Source organism: Porites lutea, chromosome 6, assembly GCF_958299795.1.
Source record: "Porites lutea chromosome 6, jaPorLute2.1, whole genome shotgun sequence".
NCBI lineage: Eukaryota > Metazoa > Cnidaria > Anthozoa > Scleractinia > Poritidae > Porites > Porites lutea.
The window spans coordinates 22,043,842-22,062,151 of NC_133206.1; the positions used below are offsets into that span (position 1 = coordinate 22,043,842).

The following is an 18,310-nucleotide window of genomic DNA, read 5'->3' on the forward strand; positions in this document are numbered from 1 at the left end:
CGCTACTTAAGTAATGGCTACAATCGAGCAGGTGAAGAACCTTCTAAAGAAAGAGCTTTCACTTCTCCATTCTAAATTGGAAAACATTCTCACAACGTTTAATGAACTAAAAGTTTCAGTTAACTTTTTCTCTTATTACTTTTTTGAAAATCTTTCGTATTTTGCTGTAATTGTAATTAATTGTTCTTCTCTTTTCTATTATTTTATTTATTTATTTATTTATTTTTGCTCTTTCTTGTTTCTCGCTTGTATTTATTGTAAACGTAATTAGTGCTGTGGTGGCCAACTAACTGATGGCCAACTGTTCACTTGGCCATCACACTCAAACTTAAATATTAATTCTATAAAAACATTTATCTTGTGAACATCAATTTATAAAGTCTGTAACTTAGAATTTGATTGTATTCCAATAGATATTTGCGCGCTATAAATTTTAAATAATTATTTATTATTAATTTGTCAAGGCATATTGAGAGAAATGAACTGAATTGAATTGAATTGAGTTGTAAATGGCGACAACTTAAAGACTTCAAGAGCCTTTTCAACGTTGAATAAGCGATATAGCGGTTTATAAAGTTTTTCACTTTGGGTCCGTCTGGAAGGAATACATCGAACGAAACTTAATTTGTAACACCAGCGGTGGTGTTCATTGGTGATGACGAAGACCGTTTGGAAAGAGTCAGGGCACCCAGTTATCGAATGTTTCCAAATACTTCAAAAGTGTCTTAAATGGTTTTCTCTATGCTTTAGAGACCTGTTTGGTTAATTTGGAGCTGCCCTAAAAGCTATTCATTTGTTCGGTTGTTTTAGGGGAACTTTGGTCGTCTCGAAAGTTTTAGGTGGCTTAATCATCTTATCCGAAACTGTAAGCTACCCTGATGGGTCCGTTCGAAAGTTCGAGGACATGGAGTAGCCTAGAAATCTCGAGGGAACTTTTTGTCTTTATATTGAAATTTTCAGACGAAGACCTTTAACGTCTGTTTGAAGCCAAACCGTAATAATTGACCACAAGTGTAATAAAGCTCTCAAATGTAATACAAATTGACCACAAATGTAATAAAACCGTCAAATATTATCCAAACCGTATATACTCGAAAGACCACCGCCCTCAATTGAAGTCGGACAACAATAAGCAAAACAAGGTTTAAACTTACATCAATATGCTTCAAGCCTACCTCAGCAATGATAATCAAAATATTAAAAACTAATAAGCGCTGCTGTATTGCTGGCAAATGCGGCACTCTCGCTTGAATGGGTTGAATGCAGGAGAAAAATGTCTTTGGTCGAAAGAGTGCGATGTGTTTATTTAGTTTTCATCTTCTCATGTGCGACTCTTACTTGAGGTCGGCGTCCTCCTGTTAAATGCAGTAAAACATTGTATTTTTCAAGACAGCGCCGCGGCGCTTATTGCTTTGCGATTTAAAAGATGCCAAGGTTATTCGGGGTGGCGCTCTTTCGATTAAAAATGCAACGGGATATTATGTTTTTCGAAAGGGCGTCGCGGTGCTTATTTTTCTCCGACTTATCGTGCTTAAATTTGGGGCGGCGTTCTTTTTATTACATTTGTGGTCAATTTGTATTACATTTGAGTGTATTATTACATTTGTGGATTCATCCTTTTTTTAGCAATACAATGGAACCGCAATAACTTGGCAATAAAATGTGAGAAGCACAACCTCCGGAAATCGGGCAAGCTTGTTAAAAAAAACTTCGAAAATCTTAGAAGAATGGAATGGTTATCCTGAATTTTTTCTCAAGCCGTGGAAATTTCTAAGCATCATTTGCTTCTTCGATCAGTTATTTTAAAAAATAAGAGTTGCCTAACATTTACCAAATCTCCTCGCATGCATTAAGATTGCCCTTAGTGTTCAGTAAAAACAAAGAAAAACAAAGTCACAGAAAATGGTGATGCTGCGCAAAGTGTAATTTTTATTATTTTCTTTTTTCGAAAAAGTTATTGCAATTTAAGTCTGAGAATTGAACAGATACATACGTATTAAATTTTGATCTCTGAAATTGGTTGCCTCTCTAAGTTCTGAAAGCGCCCGTTTTCTTCACCCGGAATCATTTTTGCTGCCCAGGGTTACTAAAGCGAAATCGTTTGGGTATTAACCAAGAGTATAGATTCACAAACCCTTGCTTGAAAACTGCATTACGCATTCCGTACAAAATAGGATTACACATACTGTTTAGATAACCAAGTAGCAACGACACAATGTTTATGGCGCGAGGTAAGGGCCGTGGATAGTACACATCAAAAAACATGGTCATTGCGAAAGGTGCCCAGCAAATTATGAACAAGGCAAGCACAAGAAGGAAAGTGTTCGTCATCTTCTCTTCTTCCGGCGATAATTTCCATTTAACATTTGGACTCAATTGAGACTTGATTTCTACAGTTTTTACTCTGTCAGCTTCGCTGCAGACTTTAACGATCCGTGGGTTGTCGCAATTTCGCATCTCAATCTGCGCTCGTTGAATCTCATCTCCGTCGAGTTCAATGATAATCGGAGCGGTTTTTTCTTGTGCTTTGTCTGTTTTCTCTGGCTCTTGCTGTTGTTGTAAAGGCGGAGGGGTTAGGTTATCCCTCGAGACGTCAACTTTCATTTTCAAATTTCTCGTGAAATTCAAAATATTGTAGTAAGAAAAGGCCATAACCGAGAGAGGACCAAAGAAGCAAACTGTAATCATAAAATACATGAAGTACACGTTCGAGGGCCAGTAAACGAAACAGTAGGATTTTCCCGGGATGAAGCGATACTCTGCCCAACCGAACAGTGGAGGGGATGCCAGAAACATTGATACAAACCAGACGCCTGCTGCGTAGAGCAACGCTTTTGTCTTTGCAAAGGTGATGGTGTATGTGTTCCACTTGACGATGTAAAAATAACGGTTGATGGCGATCATGCCGAGAGACATTACGGACGCTATGAACGATAAAATTGTGAAATATCCGAGCACCACGCAAGCTGTGTGTCCGAAGACCCAACAACCATTGACAACTGTTACCATGGTAACTGGCATGCTTAGCACTGACACCAAGATGTCGGCGGCAGCCAGGTTTAGAATAAACATGTTGGTGATGGTACGAAGATTCGGGTTCTTGTAGACGATAAGGAATAAACTCACGTTCCCAATAGAAGCTGCCAAGCAAATAAAGCAAAGGATTGTCACCTCGGAGATCATCTTAAGCATATGTAACGTCATTTTTTTAAAGCAGCGTTCGGCCGTTCGTTTAAAGAAACCAATCGGCGTTTCTGAAGATGTTTAGACAAACTGGCGAACTTTTTCAGTCTTTTAAACGTGTTTCAGGATACTGATTTACGTTTGTAGAGTTGCGCACTTTAATCCGATAGAAGCGATTTGCATACAGCCATTGAGAGAACTTAAAAAGCTCTGTTTTGTTCTCTTGACGCAACTAAGTTGTTTTAATTTTTGTTCTTTTTCTTTCGGTGAACGAGTCGTCCTGATTTGAATGAAAATAAGGAAAGGATCCTGTTTTTCCGTTGCACAAAAAGTGTAGTCCTTTGGAAAATAATTCAGAAAGAAAGACAAGTTGCAGGTGTACTACGATAATGATTTCTTTTGGATGAAACGAAAGACCCTGTGAATATTAGTAAACTAAAAGACGTTTTGCATTACGATTGAAAAGAAAACTTTCGGATACGAAATGACTGCGAAACAGAACGAATAAAGGAAAACTTGAAAATGGTATCGGCTTTTTATGAAGCTATGAATGTTTGTCCTGAGTTTATTTTTATGTTCCATAAATACTTAGATAGGAAAGGAAAACAAAGGTAAATTTTCTCTATTACATTTTGATTAGCAGATGCTCCAGCCTCAGTATTTTGTAACAACAAAGCACTCTTCTTCATTGGCTCTTATAACAAACCGGCTAATTTCTTTCGCTTTCCATTTTAGTTTAGCACATTTGAAAGTAAATTTAAACTGTGGCAATAAAACCTCATGCATGTCAGCATTATCCATAGCCTATTACACTACTCTCAGAATTTGCCAGTTCGAAAATGCAGTTTAAAACCATAGTAGTCTATGATATACTGTAAAGTTATTGCGTTATTGTTCGCAGAACGTTTTGATTTTATGCCATAAAAATCAATAAATTAATGTGTGGCATTAACGACGAAGTCGCCACTGAAACTAAGTTTCTAGCTTAGAACCTTTCTCATCCTGTATTTTCATTTATTTCACCATGGTAATATTACAGTCCACTTTCCGACTGGAGCCAATTTCTCCGTACAAGTGCAATTAGTACTCGTTTAACTGGTAAATAATCTGCCCGAAATTTCAATGCGAAAGTAAGTGTTGCCGTAGTATTTTTCATAGCGGTCTTCCGACCCCTCATACATCCTTACATTTCGACTGAATCCGACACCTCGGTTAGTCGCTGTTATAATTTCAGCCTGGGCGACCTACTTTCTACCTGCTTTTTTGTAGACAAATAAATTATGTTAAGATTCACTTGGTTTTCATCAAAACCTTTTTATGCTTCGATTTACGGTGAAATGACCGTTGATTAAATGGGCGTAATTACTCAAATTTATTGTTTCGCAAAACGTATTGTTAATACTCAATATCGGCTGTCGCTCATGTCCACACAATGGAAACGATTCGTCAAAATTATGTTTCGAATCCATGTATATTAATCCGTCTCGTTAAGGGATAATTTCAAAGGTATTTTTAGAAAAATTATTTCTTAGTCAATATTCCATATAACACAAGTGTTTAGCCCTTAAAGTGATGAAGAAAAATAGAACTTTATCGAGTTAATGTTTCAGTTCATTGGGATGAATACTAAAGATTCGGGGGAGTCTGAATTTTTCAGCTACATGGCAGATTTTCCGAAGCAAACTGGTCACCTTTTTGAGATAATCCGGAAAACCGTCCTTTAAAATAGGACGAAAAAAGATTTGGTTCAAATAGATGTGATATATGCTCAGGGGAAATGATGATTATCTGCCACTTAAAACATTAGGGAAATCGATGAAAGTCGGAAATTTGCCTTATCGCTCTTATGCGAACAGCCTCTTAAAGTTTACGCAAAGACGCTAACAATTTGGTGTCCAGTCGTTGCTGATATGAAGAAATGGATGCAGTAACCTTGATTTACTGGCTTAGCAAGTTTGTGATGGAGTTGGCCAAGAAGTCGGGGGAGAGATATCCACCGAAGACCGTTTATAGAATAGTTTGTGACGCACTCGTTTTTGATAAATTACATGAAAAACAGTGCTAGAGATTTTTTGCGACGTGATGCGCTGAATGTTTGCAAAGCTATAGCTTTGCAAACATTCAGCGCATCACGTCGCAAAAAATCTCTAGCACTGTTTTTCATGTAATATATCAAAAACGAGTGCGTCACAAACTATTCTATGAACGGTCTTCGGTGGATATCTCTCCCCCGACTTCTTGGCCAACTCCATCACAAACTTGCTAAGCCAGTAAATCAAGGTTACTGCATCCATTTCTTCAATGCTGGAAGAAAGCTGTCCGCCGTTGTGTAAATCATAGCCTTTAAAGAGCCCTCCTGGATCTAAAACGGGAGCTATAACCGACCGAGATATTTGCCATTTGCCAAAAATTGTTACTGTTCATTTTTTGTTATATTTGGTTGACGAGGGAGTAGCTTTTTCGACTAACTCGCGATCTTCGTAAACCGTTTTCGGCTCCCTAAATCTTGCCTCTCAATCTTCCCTCATAGTCAGACACCAACTATACCAAAACAATTAATCATGTATGTTGAAGTAATGTTATGTAACATGGCAAGATTGCTAGAACCGTGTCTATTCTATTCTTGGATGTAAGAGAGGTCTACTCCAAACTTTCTCACATGCCCTTGCTGTTTATTAAAACCTACAAACCTTTCATCCCTCGGGCTTCTTCAGTGTACAGTAAAAGAAAAAAAATCAATACCTGGATAAACTTTGCACAATTTGTAGGGCTACATGTACATATATACATAAAAGGTGAAACAATGAATTTAGATTTATTTAAACATGTTATGTAAGATTGTGAAGAAAAGCAAGACGTGACAGAAGGTGAAATTATATAACTATATATATATTTTTTTGCTACGAAAAGCGCTGTTTTTCACGTAGCCAAAGCAACAGTGGTCTTTTCACGTGTGGAGATATCATATTTTCGCTCGAATACTCAACTGTAATTAGTGTTTAAGTGTGGCTAGTCAATTAGCAAATAAAAGTCGTATGTACTGGGTATGGACAAGTGTCGCAAGAAAATTCGGCGAAGATCGAAACACATTTTTCTTCATTTTTTTGGCTGCTAGATTTTGGTACAACACTTGTACAGTCTCAGATAATACGTGCGTGGACACAAAGAGACTGAATGAATACTTCGCTAGTGGAAATAAGCCTACGCGTATTCCAGTAATCACAGGATATTGGTATATTGTTTTACAGCCACAGTACGGAAACAAAACTAAAAAGAAGCTTTGGTAGTTCGTTGAGCCAATCAAAAGGTGTGTCTTATTGCAAAATAGGCTAAAATATTTGCTTGAAAAATATAGGAAATTTCCCCATTCACACTTTTTTCTTACACTATCTGATTGTTAATTAAATTATTGAAACCAAAAGAAATGATCATTTTTAAAACACGTTGCTTGTTCATAGGTCGAGAAGAGAAAGACAACTTCACTCGCCAGGCTGTTTTGTTTTTGAATTTCTAGAACGCTTGAGCGGTTTTCCTTTCCACGAAGAACGATTGATCTGTTTGTGTACTATCCGTCGTCGGTCCAAAATGACGCTCAGTATCCTAGTGACGATCTCCGAGGTGACAATCCTTTGCTTTATTTGCTTGACAGCTTTTATTGGGAACGTGAGTTTATTCCTTACCGTCTACAAGAACCCGAATCTTCGCACCATCACCAACATGTTTATTTTAAACCTGGCTGCCGCCGACATCTTGGTGTCAGTGCTAAGCATGCCAGTTACCATGGTAACAATTGTCAAAGAACATTGGGTCTTCGGACACACAGCTTGCGTGGTGCTCGGATATTTCACAATTTTATCGTTCATAGCGTCTGTAATGTCTCTCGGCATGATCGCCATTAACCGTTATTTTTACATCGTCAAGTGGAACACATACACCATCAACTTTACAAAGACAAAAGCGTTGCTCTACGCGGCAGGCGTCTGGTTTGTATCAATGTCTCTGGCATCCCCTCCACTGTTCGGTTGGGCAGAATATCGCTTCATCCCCGGAAAATCCTACTGTTTCGTTTACTGGCCCTCGAACGTGTACTTCATGTATTTTATGATTACAGTTTGCTTTTTTGGTCCTCTCTCGGTTATGGCTTTTTCTTACTATAATATTTTGAATTTTACCAAAAACATTAGAATTAAAGTTTCGAGGAATAATCTTACTCCCAAGCCCCGGCAGCTGGAGACTCAGGGAGCAAATGAAATGCAGAGTAAGTTAGCCCCATGCATGGTTAAGTTCGACAGTTATGAGAATGTTCATCTCAAGATTGAAGTGCAAAATTACGATAACCCAGATGCTATTGAGGTCTGCAACAACTCAAACAGTGTCGAAGACGGCTGCAGCGTTAACGAAGACGAAGTAGTAGAAACAATGGAAAACAAGTCTCCTCTGACGCGTTTCAATTCTCATCCGAGTGTCCAATCGAAATCCCAGAAGCCTCGACTGACACCGGAAGAACAGCAGATGACGAACACTTTCCTTCTTGTGCTTGCTTTGTTCATAATTTGCTGGGCACCTTTCGCAATAACCATGTTTTTTGATGTGTACTATCCACAGCCCTTACCACGCCCCATAGACACTATTTCGTTGCTACTTGGTTATCTGAACAGTATGTGTAATCCTGTTTTGTACGGCATGCGTAATTCAGCTTTCAAGCAAGGATTTGTAAACCTGTACTCTTGGTTTATTCCCGAACGATTCAGACATAGGTATTCCGGGCACAAAGTGGGCCCCCAAATGAAAACAAACCCGCGCTCTCAAGACGCGGAGGAGACAAGTTGACATATTGAAAGTGTAAAAACCTGGAGGTACTTTTTATGAACTATTTATGAACCATAGCACCGAGAGAAAAAATGTATAGTTTTCATCGACTTTATAGCGCCTCGATGGAGTACTACTGCTTCTTTACTGTACTTTGGTCTCGGATTTCAGCTAATATCATGTCACTCTAAAAGGCGTTTATTTGTAACCTTTATTTCCCAACATTCACAAATAATTTTTCCAAACAAATTTCGAAACTGGCACAGTAATTTTTAATTACTCATTCAAAATATTTCTCCGTTTGTGATTGGCTTATTAGGGTGGCTTATATCTCCCCAGCTAATTATTCATACCTTTCATTATTGTTGACCAAATTTGGAAGACGTTTGCTGATATCAGTACAATTGACGCCAACTGTTCTGATATCGACAGAAAAAGGGATAGCAAAAGGCGCGATAGCTCAGTTATTTTGGCGTAGCTGGAGAAAGTGGTGGGACATTTCACACCTTTCGCGAAGAAGAAATAGCTGAACTACTACCTAAAAAAGTAGCAAGAGTAGCCAAAATAACACTCAACGGGTGACAATTTAGATCAAGCATGTTTTTTTTTAAAGTTGAAATAGAATGAAGATGTGCTATGGTTTCCTCGATGGGAAATGGGTGGACTACTTGATTCCAAATAGAGAAAGGAGAACGCTAGGAAGCCATAGTTTTAAATTTATTGGACCAAAAGGACACAAGGATATTTTTAGATTTTCTTTCTTTCCCAGGACAATAACTAAATGGAACAAACTCCCGAAAGAAATTGTCACCATTCAATCTCTCTCCCTTTTTTTTTTTAAAGTAAAGTCCTTTAGGTCTGCTTTTATTAGTTTTTATATTAGTTTTTATTTGTAGTTTTAGCTTTTATTATCCTCTTCTATATTTTTAGTGTTTTAGAGTTGGCGTGATGTCCCTCGTGAATGTTGCTAACAAAACCGACTACAATACTACAATACTAACTAAAATTGTTAGTTTTAATGTAACCAGCTTTTTTATAGAAACTTTCCAATAGATATGTGCAAAAGAACTTTTTCTAACACTGTTTACCCTGCCTAAGCCGAAATAAATCTTGAGAAAGTGTTTGGTATAATGTTCTATATGAAAAACAACCCTTCGTGACTATAAAAATATCGATTTTCGAATGAATGATGATGATGATGATGATGATGATGATGGTAAACTTTATTTCAGTGTCAGGTCTTCTAGCTGGCCATGTAAGGCCTACTAATAGGGGACACTAAATTAAAATTCTATCAGCTCTAACTAATTAATATAAAAAAAATATTTACAAAGAATAAAATTTACAAAAATATACATACTAAAAAAATATCGATAAAACGTAATCGGATTTATGATATAAAATAATACTTATTGATTAAGAGGTGTCCTTTTTGTCTAGAAAATGTCATTTATGTACAACATAGAAAGCAGTTTTTACAGCCCTCTGTGATTAATTGTTCAAGATCTGCCTTACGAATTTCCTTTTTAAAGCTGTAAATTGATTCTGCGTTTTTTACATCCTTGCTTAATTTAGACCATATTACTGGACCCACATATCTTAGGCTATGTCTCCCGTAAGTTGTTGTGTTGTATCGAGGAATAAAAAAGTCACCAGAATTTCTGAGCCCATAGCGAGGTTTATCTAGCTTAAAAATGTCCTTTATGTACGGAGGGCATATATTGTACTTTGCCTTATACATAATTATGGCTATATCCTGCAATCGGCGACCTGAGCCTAGTGTAGTGAGTTTAGCTTTTCTCAAGAGCTCTTCGTATGAACTTCTCGTATCGCAGTAGACGGCTCTTAACGCTCGCTCTTGTACTCGCTCCATCTTTCTGCTATCCGACGCCCGACAGAAATGCCACACTGTATGACAGTATGTAATTTGAGCCATTATGAAAAAAGTGAAAATCTTAAGTTTGGCTGATGTTGTTAACATGTTTCTAAGCCTCATCAAAACTCCAACCTTCCTAGATGCGTTTTTACATACCTCTCCAATATGCCTACTAAAATTCAAATGCTCGTCAATGGTCACTCCCAGTAATTTCATTTCAGAGTGACTCTCAATATCATTGTTCATTGTTCGACCCGAGACTCATCGACTGAAATTTTTCATGATTACACATGAGTAGATTGTCCTTATACCAGTTTGAAATTTCCTTGCCCTCATGGTTCAAAATACTCTCAACGTCTTCGATTCTTTCCCTGAATGAGCTTGATGATCATTTGCATACATCATTACACTGCACTTATCAATTTGTATGTTATACAGACCCTTGAGGACATCCCTTTTCGGTCGCGAAAGTGGAATTCTCCAAACGGTTTGACCCATGATTTTAACCAAGAATTAGAAGTTATTAAACTGTTTTCCTTTTTGGGCAAAACAGGTCTAGGAAAAGTGTTTGGTAATGTTCAAGCCTTTCTAGACTATAAAATATCGATTTTTGAGTGGTTGCCAAATTGGAATTTTTCAAAGGGGTTAACCCATGAAATGGGAAAACAAAACATAGATGGTCTATTGGTGTACCGCGGAGATATATCAATATTATTCCTTCCGACTGGGCACTATTACGCTGGCTCCAGAGGTCCGTTCTCGAAATACTTTGGAACATCGTGCGAATTTTGGTCGGAACAATTCAAAAGAGCAAAAGTCGTGCATACTTGGGTGAGTGTCGTTGGTCGTGAGTTACCATCCCCACTCCTCCCTTTAAAGAAAGTCTGCGTGGTGGGCATTCAAAAAAGAAGGGGGAAATTGAGAGCGCGAGATGGGGGAAAGCAGGGCGGATAAAGGTTGGGCGGTGAAACGAGCGCGTCCGAGCAAAAAGGTGTGATGCAGTGGACTGGGACTCTGCTTAGAAATGTTGCTTGTTTACGACTTCGGTCAGGGCTTGCGATGTGGGTTGTAGATTAGACACTGCTGCTGTCACTGAATTATGGCGGCTTGATTTGTTTTCTTGCACTTCTTCCTCGTTGCTTTGTGCTGGTACGCTGTCTCCGAAAGGCAAATGTTGCTATTTTTTGCGGGAGGTTTAGTTGGAGTAGACAAACATCTCTTTCAAAGGGTTTCTTTTATTACTTCCATGACTCTACCACTGAATTATATTTTCGTTCTGCTACTCGCCAATGCCGATGTTATTCCAAAACAAAACAACTAAGTACTGTCAAAAACACGAAGGAAAATCTCATCCATGTCATCCATGGCAAAACTAAAAGATAGCAGATCGTGTTTCATAACTAGATAACGTGTATTTTATAAGAGCGTGTAGCTCGTGCAAGGTGAAATTATGCTAATTTCAATCACAATAATCCTTCTTTTTAATTTTGAAAAAAAAACATCTCATACGTCTTTCTGTTTCTTCGAAACTTCAAAATTAGTTTCTCCTCAGTTTTTACTGTTTACCTTGTTTTGTTTTAGAGAGAAAAACGGGGAAAAAACCTTACAACCAACCTGAATAAATGTTGTTTACATGCGGTTGCCGGATTTGCAACGCATTGCGCGAATCGCCACGGCACGTTGCACCCGAGAAGCAAAGTTTGAAGAAGTACAACGCCACTATATCAATATATATCAATCTAATTTTTTATTATGTTATATAAAATTTATCCCCCTTTAACATATGTAAAAATTGAGGTTAAGAAGTGTTAAGCTTTTGCAAACGAAACGGCGAAAGATGATTAGGTGATATTTAGTGGAAGGAGGAGGTATTCAACACTTTCAAATTAAACTCAAATTTCGGCATTATACGACCAACAAGTTTGACTTATAGACGTACAGACACAAACATATGAAACTCTTTATTGATATTGTTATGAAACGAATTTATCTATTTAACATTGTAGCCTGAAATTACAGAAAGAAAATAGGATTTCCGGTTTGCAAAAAGGAAAATTTCGCCGGCCTTCAAGCGCACAGGAAGCGCGGAAAGAGCGCTCGTGCCAGTCCTACTCCGCATCACACATTAAATGAAGAGCGGAGCGCTCGTTTCACCGCCCAACCTTTATCCGCCCTGGGGGAAAGGGTACACGGTTTACGGTCATCTCGCCACCAAGAAGTCTACTCACACTACACAATAACTCTGCAATAATTGACACTGTTTACTTACCCGGGGTTGTTACTTCTTCCTCAAGCCTAAATATAAGTTTATAGATTTTAATTGACTTCTTGCGTCGAGCTTCTCATCTTTTTTGTGAAGAATTGCGACTTTTTAATGCCTTAATACGCCTTATTTGCATCACTCGAGTGGTGCGATTTGTTTAAAATCCAACATCCTTTCTTGTGAAAGTTGGTTAATATTGTCACTTGAACCTTACCTCCTTAAATTTCATTGTCAATTTAAGGTGAAAGAATTCTTTTTAGTGACTTGTCCTTTCGATAAGTATTAAGATGATATTCCTTGGTGGCGATTTCGTTGGTGGCGAGGTGACCGGATACCTGGTGCACAACCGTTCACACATCATGATCATCGCCTAATGAAGTTTACAAAACTCAGAGGCATGTCGCTGTGTTGAACGTTCACAAATATTTTTGTAACAGTAACTTCTCAACCGTAGAGAAAAATGACAATTTTTAAGGCTGTTGTCTAACGTTGTCTTTTTTCTATCCCAGAATCGCGGGGCTAATTTTTCACTTGATTCCGATCACCCTAATGTACTGGCACCAATGAAGAGACCGTATCACACCATCATCCCAGGTATGGCCACACGGGGAGACACTGGGGAGTTGTTTGCCTGTTTCGGTGTCATGGGAGGCTTCATGCAACCGCAAGGACATGTGCAGGTGATTATTTAGCAATTCATGAATTCGGCTTTCGTAGGATACGAAGAATTAAGCAGATCGAGGCGGGTGTTATCGGCCTCAGTGGATAACACCCTCCGAGATCTGCTTAATTCTTCATATCCTGCGAAAGCCGAATTTATTAATTGCTTTATTATTCATTCAAAATAATTCCTAGTTTAAAAACATAGCTAAAACATGCTTACCTGCATCGATTTTAAGTTCATCTTCGATAGTGTACGTTTAGGTTTGTCCAGCTCCGCAAATATTCTCCAAATAGCAGATGTCGCCCTCCGAGTTGTCTTGCTGTTTTTGCCGTGTTTTTAGCAATTATTATTTGGGCGTGGCCCAAATAGAGTAATGGAAACGGCTTGTTTTGACGCAAATGTGCAATAGGCACGCAATACGTGCTAACGTAAACAAGGCGAGTAAACAAGCGAAGGGAGGCGAATGTCTGTCATGCGAACATCTTGTACAAGGTAAGAGGCATGTGGGAAAGAAAGCTCTGCTTGCACACGCACTTAATCGCACTTTTATGATCTCAAAATTTAATCTGAATCTTCAGTATTTTTGCCTCATCGAAATTTGGAAGTCTGAAGTCCAGGGATGAAATCTATCAAACGTATTTGGAATATTAACGTCGGGTTTTGGTCACAATAATATCACACGCAACGAACCTTGAAACACAGAAACTCAAAAAACGGATCGAAATCCACCAATCACAAGCCATAAACAATGACCTTTTGAACCAGTTGAAGAAAACTTTCGTTTCCTTAGAGGTCCGCTAAGATGATTGACGTCTGACATTTTTTTGACGAGAGGATCGAAATGCGCCAATCATCGAAAGACAGTTTTAATTGCATGTTTCCTAAGAGGTCATCTGAATTTGCTCTTTTCTTTATTTTATGTCCATTTTTTGTGATTGGTCGATTTTGTTAGGTCGAGTGGATAATCCAGTGAGGGACGATTTGGATAGCGTTTGATCCGAAATTTTTCGAAGCAGCAGTGAGAAGCAGTTTGGATAACATTTGGCCGCGGCGTTTCGAGGAACGTGTTAATATATTGTTCAATCATGTTATTCCGGGTTAAACTTACAAATGCACACACTGTTCGCGGTAGGCCCGCACTAAAAAATAACACTGAGTGTTTTCGGAATGGGCTGGTCCGCGAACTCAAAGAAAGACAAAGGAAATTATCAAGACATTCAATGACATCAAAGACTCATGGACCCCATAGACGTAATAACAAATCGGAATATCAGGAGTGTACGTGTAAAATGGATAAGAGTTGGAATAGAGGAATGTTGAACAAGTTTGAGAGTCGCAAGATTTGTGTAGCTGGTTATCAGTGTGACAATAGTGATTTTGATTTTGCATTGCGGAACACAGTGAGTTGCCTGTGATAAAAATCTGTTCCAATGAAGGAAGAGACGATTGTCAACAACTGAAACCAAAAGGGTCTGAGGCTTCTTTTGGAACTACTGTGATAACTGCAACAATTCTTCTTCAATTTTGTTTAGTAGGGTGACGGTTAATGTACTTGTTTTTGTATTGCGTGTTGTGTTTTTTCATACGATGCTGTGCGTCGGGATTTTGCATTATCAGCAAGTTTTGTGTTAGAGTGTTTTGATGGCAGCGAGGTGACGACAAGAGAAGGTAATGAGCTAGGTGTACAGAAGGAAAATTGTGTTGTGGAGGAAATAAAAGAAGTTGAATTGAGTTCTCGTCGTGGGAAATTTATTTATAACAGAACTTACGATTTCATTGCTTTAAATCAGGTTAGTCATTATATTTTCGGCATGACAAATTACCATAGAATCGAGATAGTAATTCGAAACTCGCGTTGTTTTCAAAATTTGCATAAATCGGGCGCTGCAAAGAAATATTTTGGTTACAAGCGCTTCAAAATACTGTACCTTCAGAACGGCTTAGCTTTTACTTGTTGTGCTATATCTTTCAAAACTATCGATCAATGCCCGTGGCTGGTTGAAATCGTCTCTTGTTTGTTTTCAAACGATTTAGGATGGATCGAATCGACTTTGGAACGTTTATTATTGGGCGTATGGAAAATCCGGAATCCGGACCCGGAAACGGAAACGGAACCGGAACCGGAACTTAAATTGAGACTGGGGTAAACTGGGAAGCACTGAAACCAGTTCCCAATAAAATTCAAGATGGCGTCCTCTGTTATCATTGTTTTGGGAAATTTTCAGCACAGTGATCGTGATACCACAGATTTTCTCACATTCGGAAAGTGACTTGCAAAAAAAAAAAAGGTAAGTGCATCCTACTGTTATTCCTAGCAGTCATAAACTGTGACTGCAGCTTTAGGTCGAGCAACTGTCGACAGATCGAGACTACAACTAATCAGAAGTCGATTGACTGCGAAAAACAGCCATTATTGTGATGTTTAAGACCGCTGTGTTATTCATTTCCTTCTCTTGAGCCTAAGTTACTCTTTTCTTAAAAAAGGCTCTGTGTTTTATCCATTGTGAGGGAAAGGCGGCAAAAGGAGGAGGAGTACTCATGTCAATCATGATCCCAAGTTGCAACGCTCACGCGTATATGAAATTCTCGAAGAAAAATTTTGCACCGTACGCAAAAAGTGCGACAGTAAAAAATATAATAACCATAGATAAATATAATGTGGGAATGAAAAGTCTTGATCGAGCAATTATTGTTAGTGACACTCTCAAGACAGAAACGTCTCCAATTTTTATCTCTTAGGTTCCGGTTCCGTTTCCGTTTCCGGATTCCGGATTCCGGATTCCGGATTCCTTCTTTTCCATACGCCCTTTCTTATTTTATCAGCTTCTGGTATGAACGAAACGTTTTTCTTCTCGGTAAAGTTCACTCAACAAATTTAGAAAGATGTACTTGACTTTTCATATGTGGAACGAACTGACTTTTTTGTGGAACGAACTGACTATTTTATGGAACGATCTGACTATTGGTTGGAACGATCTGACTTGGAACGATGTCAACGATCTGACCATGGGACGAAATGACCGGTTACCGTCATGCCCCCAGCAGACTACCAATGAATAAAATAAAATCTTTGTTACAGAAAACACGGAAAGTGACACTTTTTGTATGGAAGAGTATTCGAAAAAATACACCATTGTCGTCTGAAATTCATTGTTACGTTAAAAGTACAAAAGGTTTACACTTAAACAGGTACAGAAGTAAGAACTGTAACAGTGTGGGGTTTTACTTAAGGGGCAACTCCAAAACTAGTTCGTAAACGAGGGAAGGTGTATCTGTCGTCCAAGCATCAGAGCACAGGCGATTTAGGTGGAATGAGATATCCAAATAGGCTTCTAAGTAAGAATTTGCCCCTCTGTACATGTAATTATCCATTTTATACTACTTAAAACAGTTTGAATCACCGGGTTAATTTTGGCCAATTTAAGCTTTGTACTGATATAGAGAAGAATCCAGGACCTTCAGTTTATGTAGATGCTATAAAAACAATTAATGCTCCATACTGTCAAGGAAATGTTACAGGATTTGGGGAAAATGGTGGACAACGATGTGTCGCAGTGAGTCTGGGCGCTTTAATTTACAGTAAGATAAGAAAGATTACTTCAGTTGATGATATGACTCAAATAATGATTGTTGGTATTCAATTATATTCTTGTCTGTCACTGCTTGTAAGACAGTCTATGTCAATGTTAACAGAATTGCCAGGAATGGTTTTGCACCTTGAATACAGTGACAGTTATACTTGTAACATCCATCACTACTGTATATGCCACTCACAGGTTACAGCATTTAATACACTCTTGGCACTGAACTACAACTCATTCATTTTAATGGTGGCAATTATTGGTCTTGGTATCTGCAGCACTGAGGCTGGGGGATATAATGCATTTGATTCTCATGCTAGAGATATGTATCATAACAGTCATAGTGAAGGGACATGTGTATTGTTGGAAATACCATCCATGCATAAATTAGTACAATATTTTCAAACTCTACATAGGAATGAGGATATATATGAACTTAAAGGTGTACATATTGCCACCTTTGAGCCTCATCTTTTCTCAAGCAATGTTGAAAATTGTAGTATATCAAATGTTAATAGTTACCAATGTTCCTGTAAACAGTGCTGCCCTATAGCAGTTTATGCAATGTGTTACTCTCTTATTAATCCTTGTGGATACTGGACTTAAGGAACTTTATTTGCCCTTGTTAGTAACCGGAATACACTGTACAAAGTGATGGGTGTGAAAACACATCTGTCAGTATCAGTGGAGCTGAGATAAACCTTACTCTCTGGGCTGTAACCACTTATGTCCTATGTTGTAATTTGGCTCCAAGCATGTCTGCATTGAAGATGTGCATATTTTCAAACATTGTCGTGAAGTGACACTATTTTTGTTGTGGATTGGGACGTACTGTATAAGCTGTGTGGTTCAGCAAACAAGTGGAGTAAAGGATTCGTCTTCTCTGGTAAGATATGATGACAGTTCTTTAGCTGCAATAACACATGTTCAAAGTATCATACCCGTAGTACGACCACGCCCAAATATACGCTCACACAGCGTCTTGTTTCGCCTAGTTCCAGCTGTAGTTCTTTCTCTTGAAACGAGTGAAATGTCCGCCATTTTTTTTTCACAACCCAAACAACTCAACCTCATCCCCAGGTCTTCTCGGTAACGGTGCCTTAACCCGTAGTGGGCTGCATTTTTGACGTCATTCCCTCGTTAAACACAAAATTCTTCCAAATTTGGTCATCAGTAACTGGTTATGGTGAATTGTGCGTGTGCCTTTAGCAAATCAAAATTGGGGAAATATTTTGAATGAATAATAATATCGCTTAACTTTTGTTGGATAAGTTAACTTAAGTTGATGCCGAAGGTCAGTCGTCTTCTTTTGCAATGCAGTGGCGGATCCAGGGGAGGGGCCCGGAGGCCTGCCCCCCCCCCCACCTTATTTTTAGACCAAACCGAGGCCCGAAAGGCTTCCCCCCTTATCTAACGGTCTGGATGACCACCACCCACTCCTCCCCCCCCCCTCCCTTATCCGAAGGTCTGGATCCGGCACAGCAATGTACGTATTATACTGAACGGACACACTTTAAGATTTTATCGGCGGACACAAAAGTGACAACTACCTTGTATAGCCTAATAAACATTAAACCCCACCAAAGTACTCCGCAGTATAGCTCTCATTTGAATGGTGACCCTTAAGGTTTGTATCAAGAGAGACAAAAGTGAGAACTACCACATTACAAAGCCTAATAAACAGTACCACAGGAAAGTACTGCTCAGTAGCTTTCATTTGAATGGTCACCCTCAAGGTTTGCATCCAGAGACACAAAAGAGACAACTACCTTACAAAGCCTAATAAACAGTACCACAGGAAAGTACTGCTCAGTAGCTCTCATTTGAATGGTCCCACTTAAGGTTTGCGTCCAGAAACTCAAAAGCGACAACTACCTTACAACAGGGTTCGCATAGTCTTGAAAAGTCCTGGAATTCCATTTTTCCTTGAAAAG

The 18,310-nt window shown here is 38.7% G+C and overlaps 3 protein-coding genes across 3 annotated transcripts in view; 2 read left to right on the top strand and 1 right to left on the bottom strand.

Annotated features, from left to right (window-relative positions):
• Positions 1 to 18,310, top strand: part of LOC140940897 (glutathione hydrolase-like YwrD proenzyme) — a 31,526-nt gene that overhangs the window by 11,658 nt on the left and 1,558 nt on the right. Inside the window, exon 7 of the mRNA XM_073389860.1 lies at positions 12,641 to 12,811. Within this exon, the coding sequence (XP_073245961.1) occupies positions 12,641 to 12,811 (171 nt within the window). The remainder of the gene's footprint in view (positions 1 to 12,640; positions 12,812 to 18,310) is intronic.
• LOC140940647 (5-hydroxytryptamine receptor 1B-like) lies at positions 2,065 to 3,204 on the bottom strand. The gene has a single exon (XM_073389637.1). The coding sequence runs from the start codon at positions 3,202 to 3,204 to the stop codon at positions 2,065 to 2,067; it is 1,140 nt and encodes a 379-aa protein (XP_073245738.1).
• On the top strand, positions 6,769 to 8,013 carry LOC140940648 (G-protein coupled receptor 161-like). The gene is made up of 2 exons (XM_073389638.1): positions 6,769 to 7,441; positions 7,586 to 8,013. Exons 1-2 carry the CDS (start codon positions 6,769 to 6,771, stop codon positions 8,011 to 8,013), a joined length of 1,101 nt encoding a protein of 366 aa, XP_073245739.1.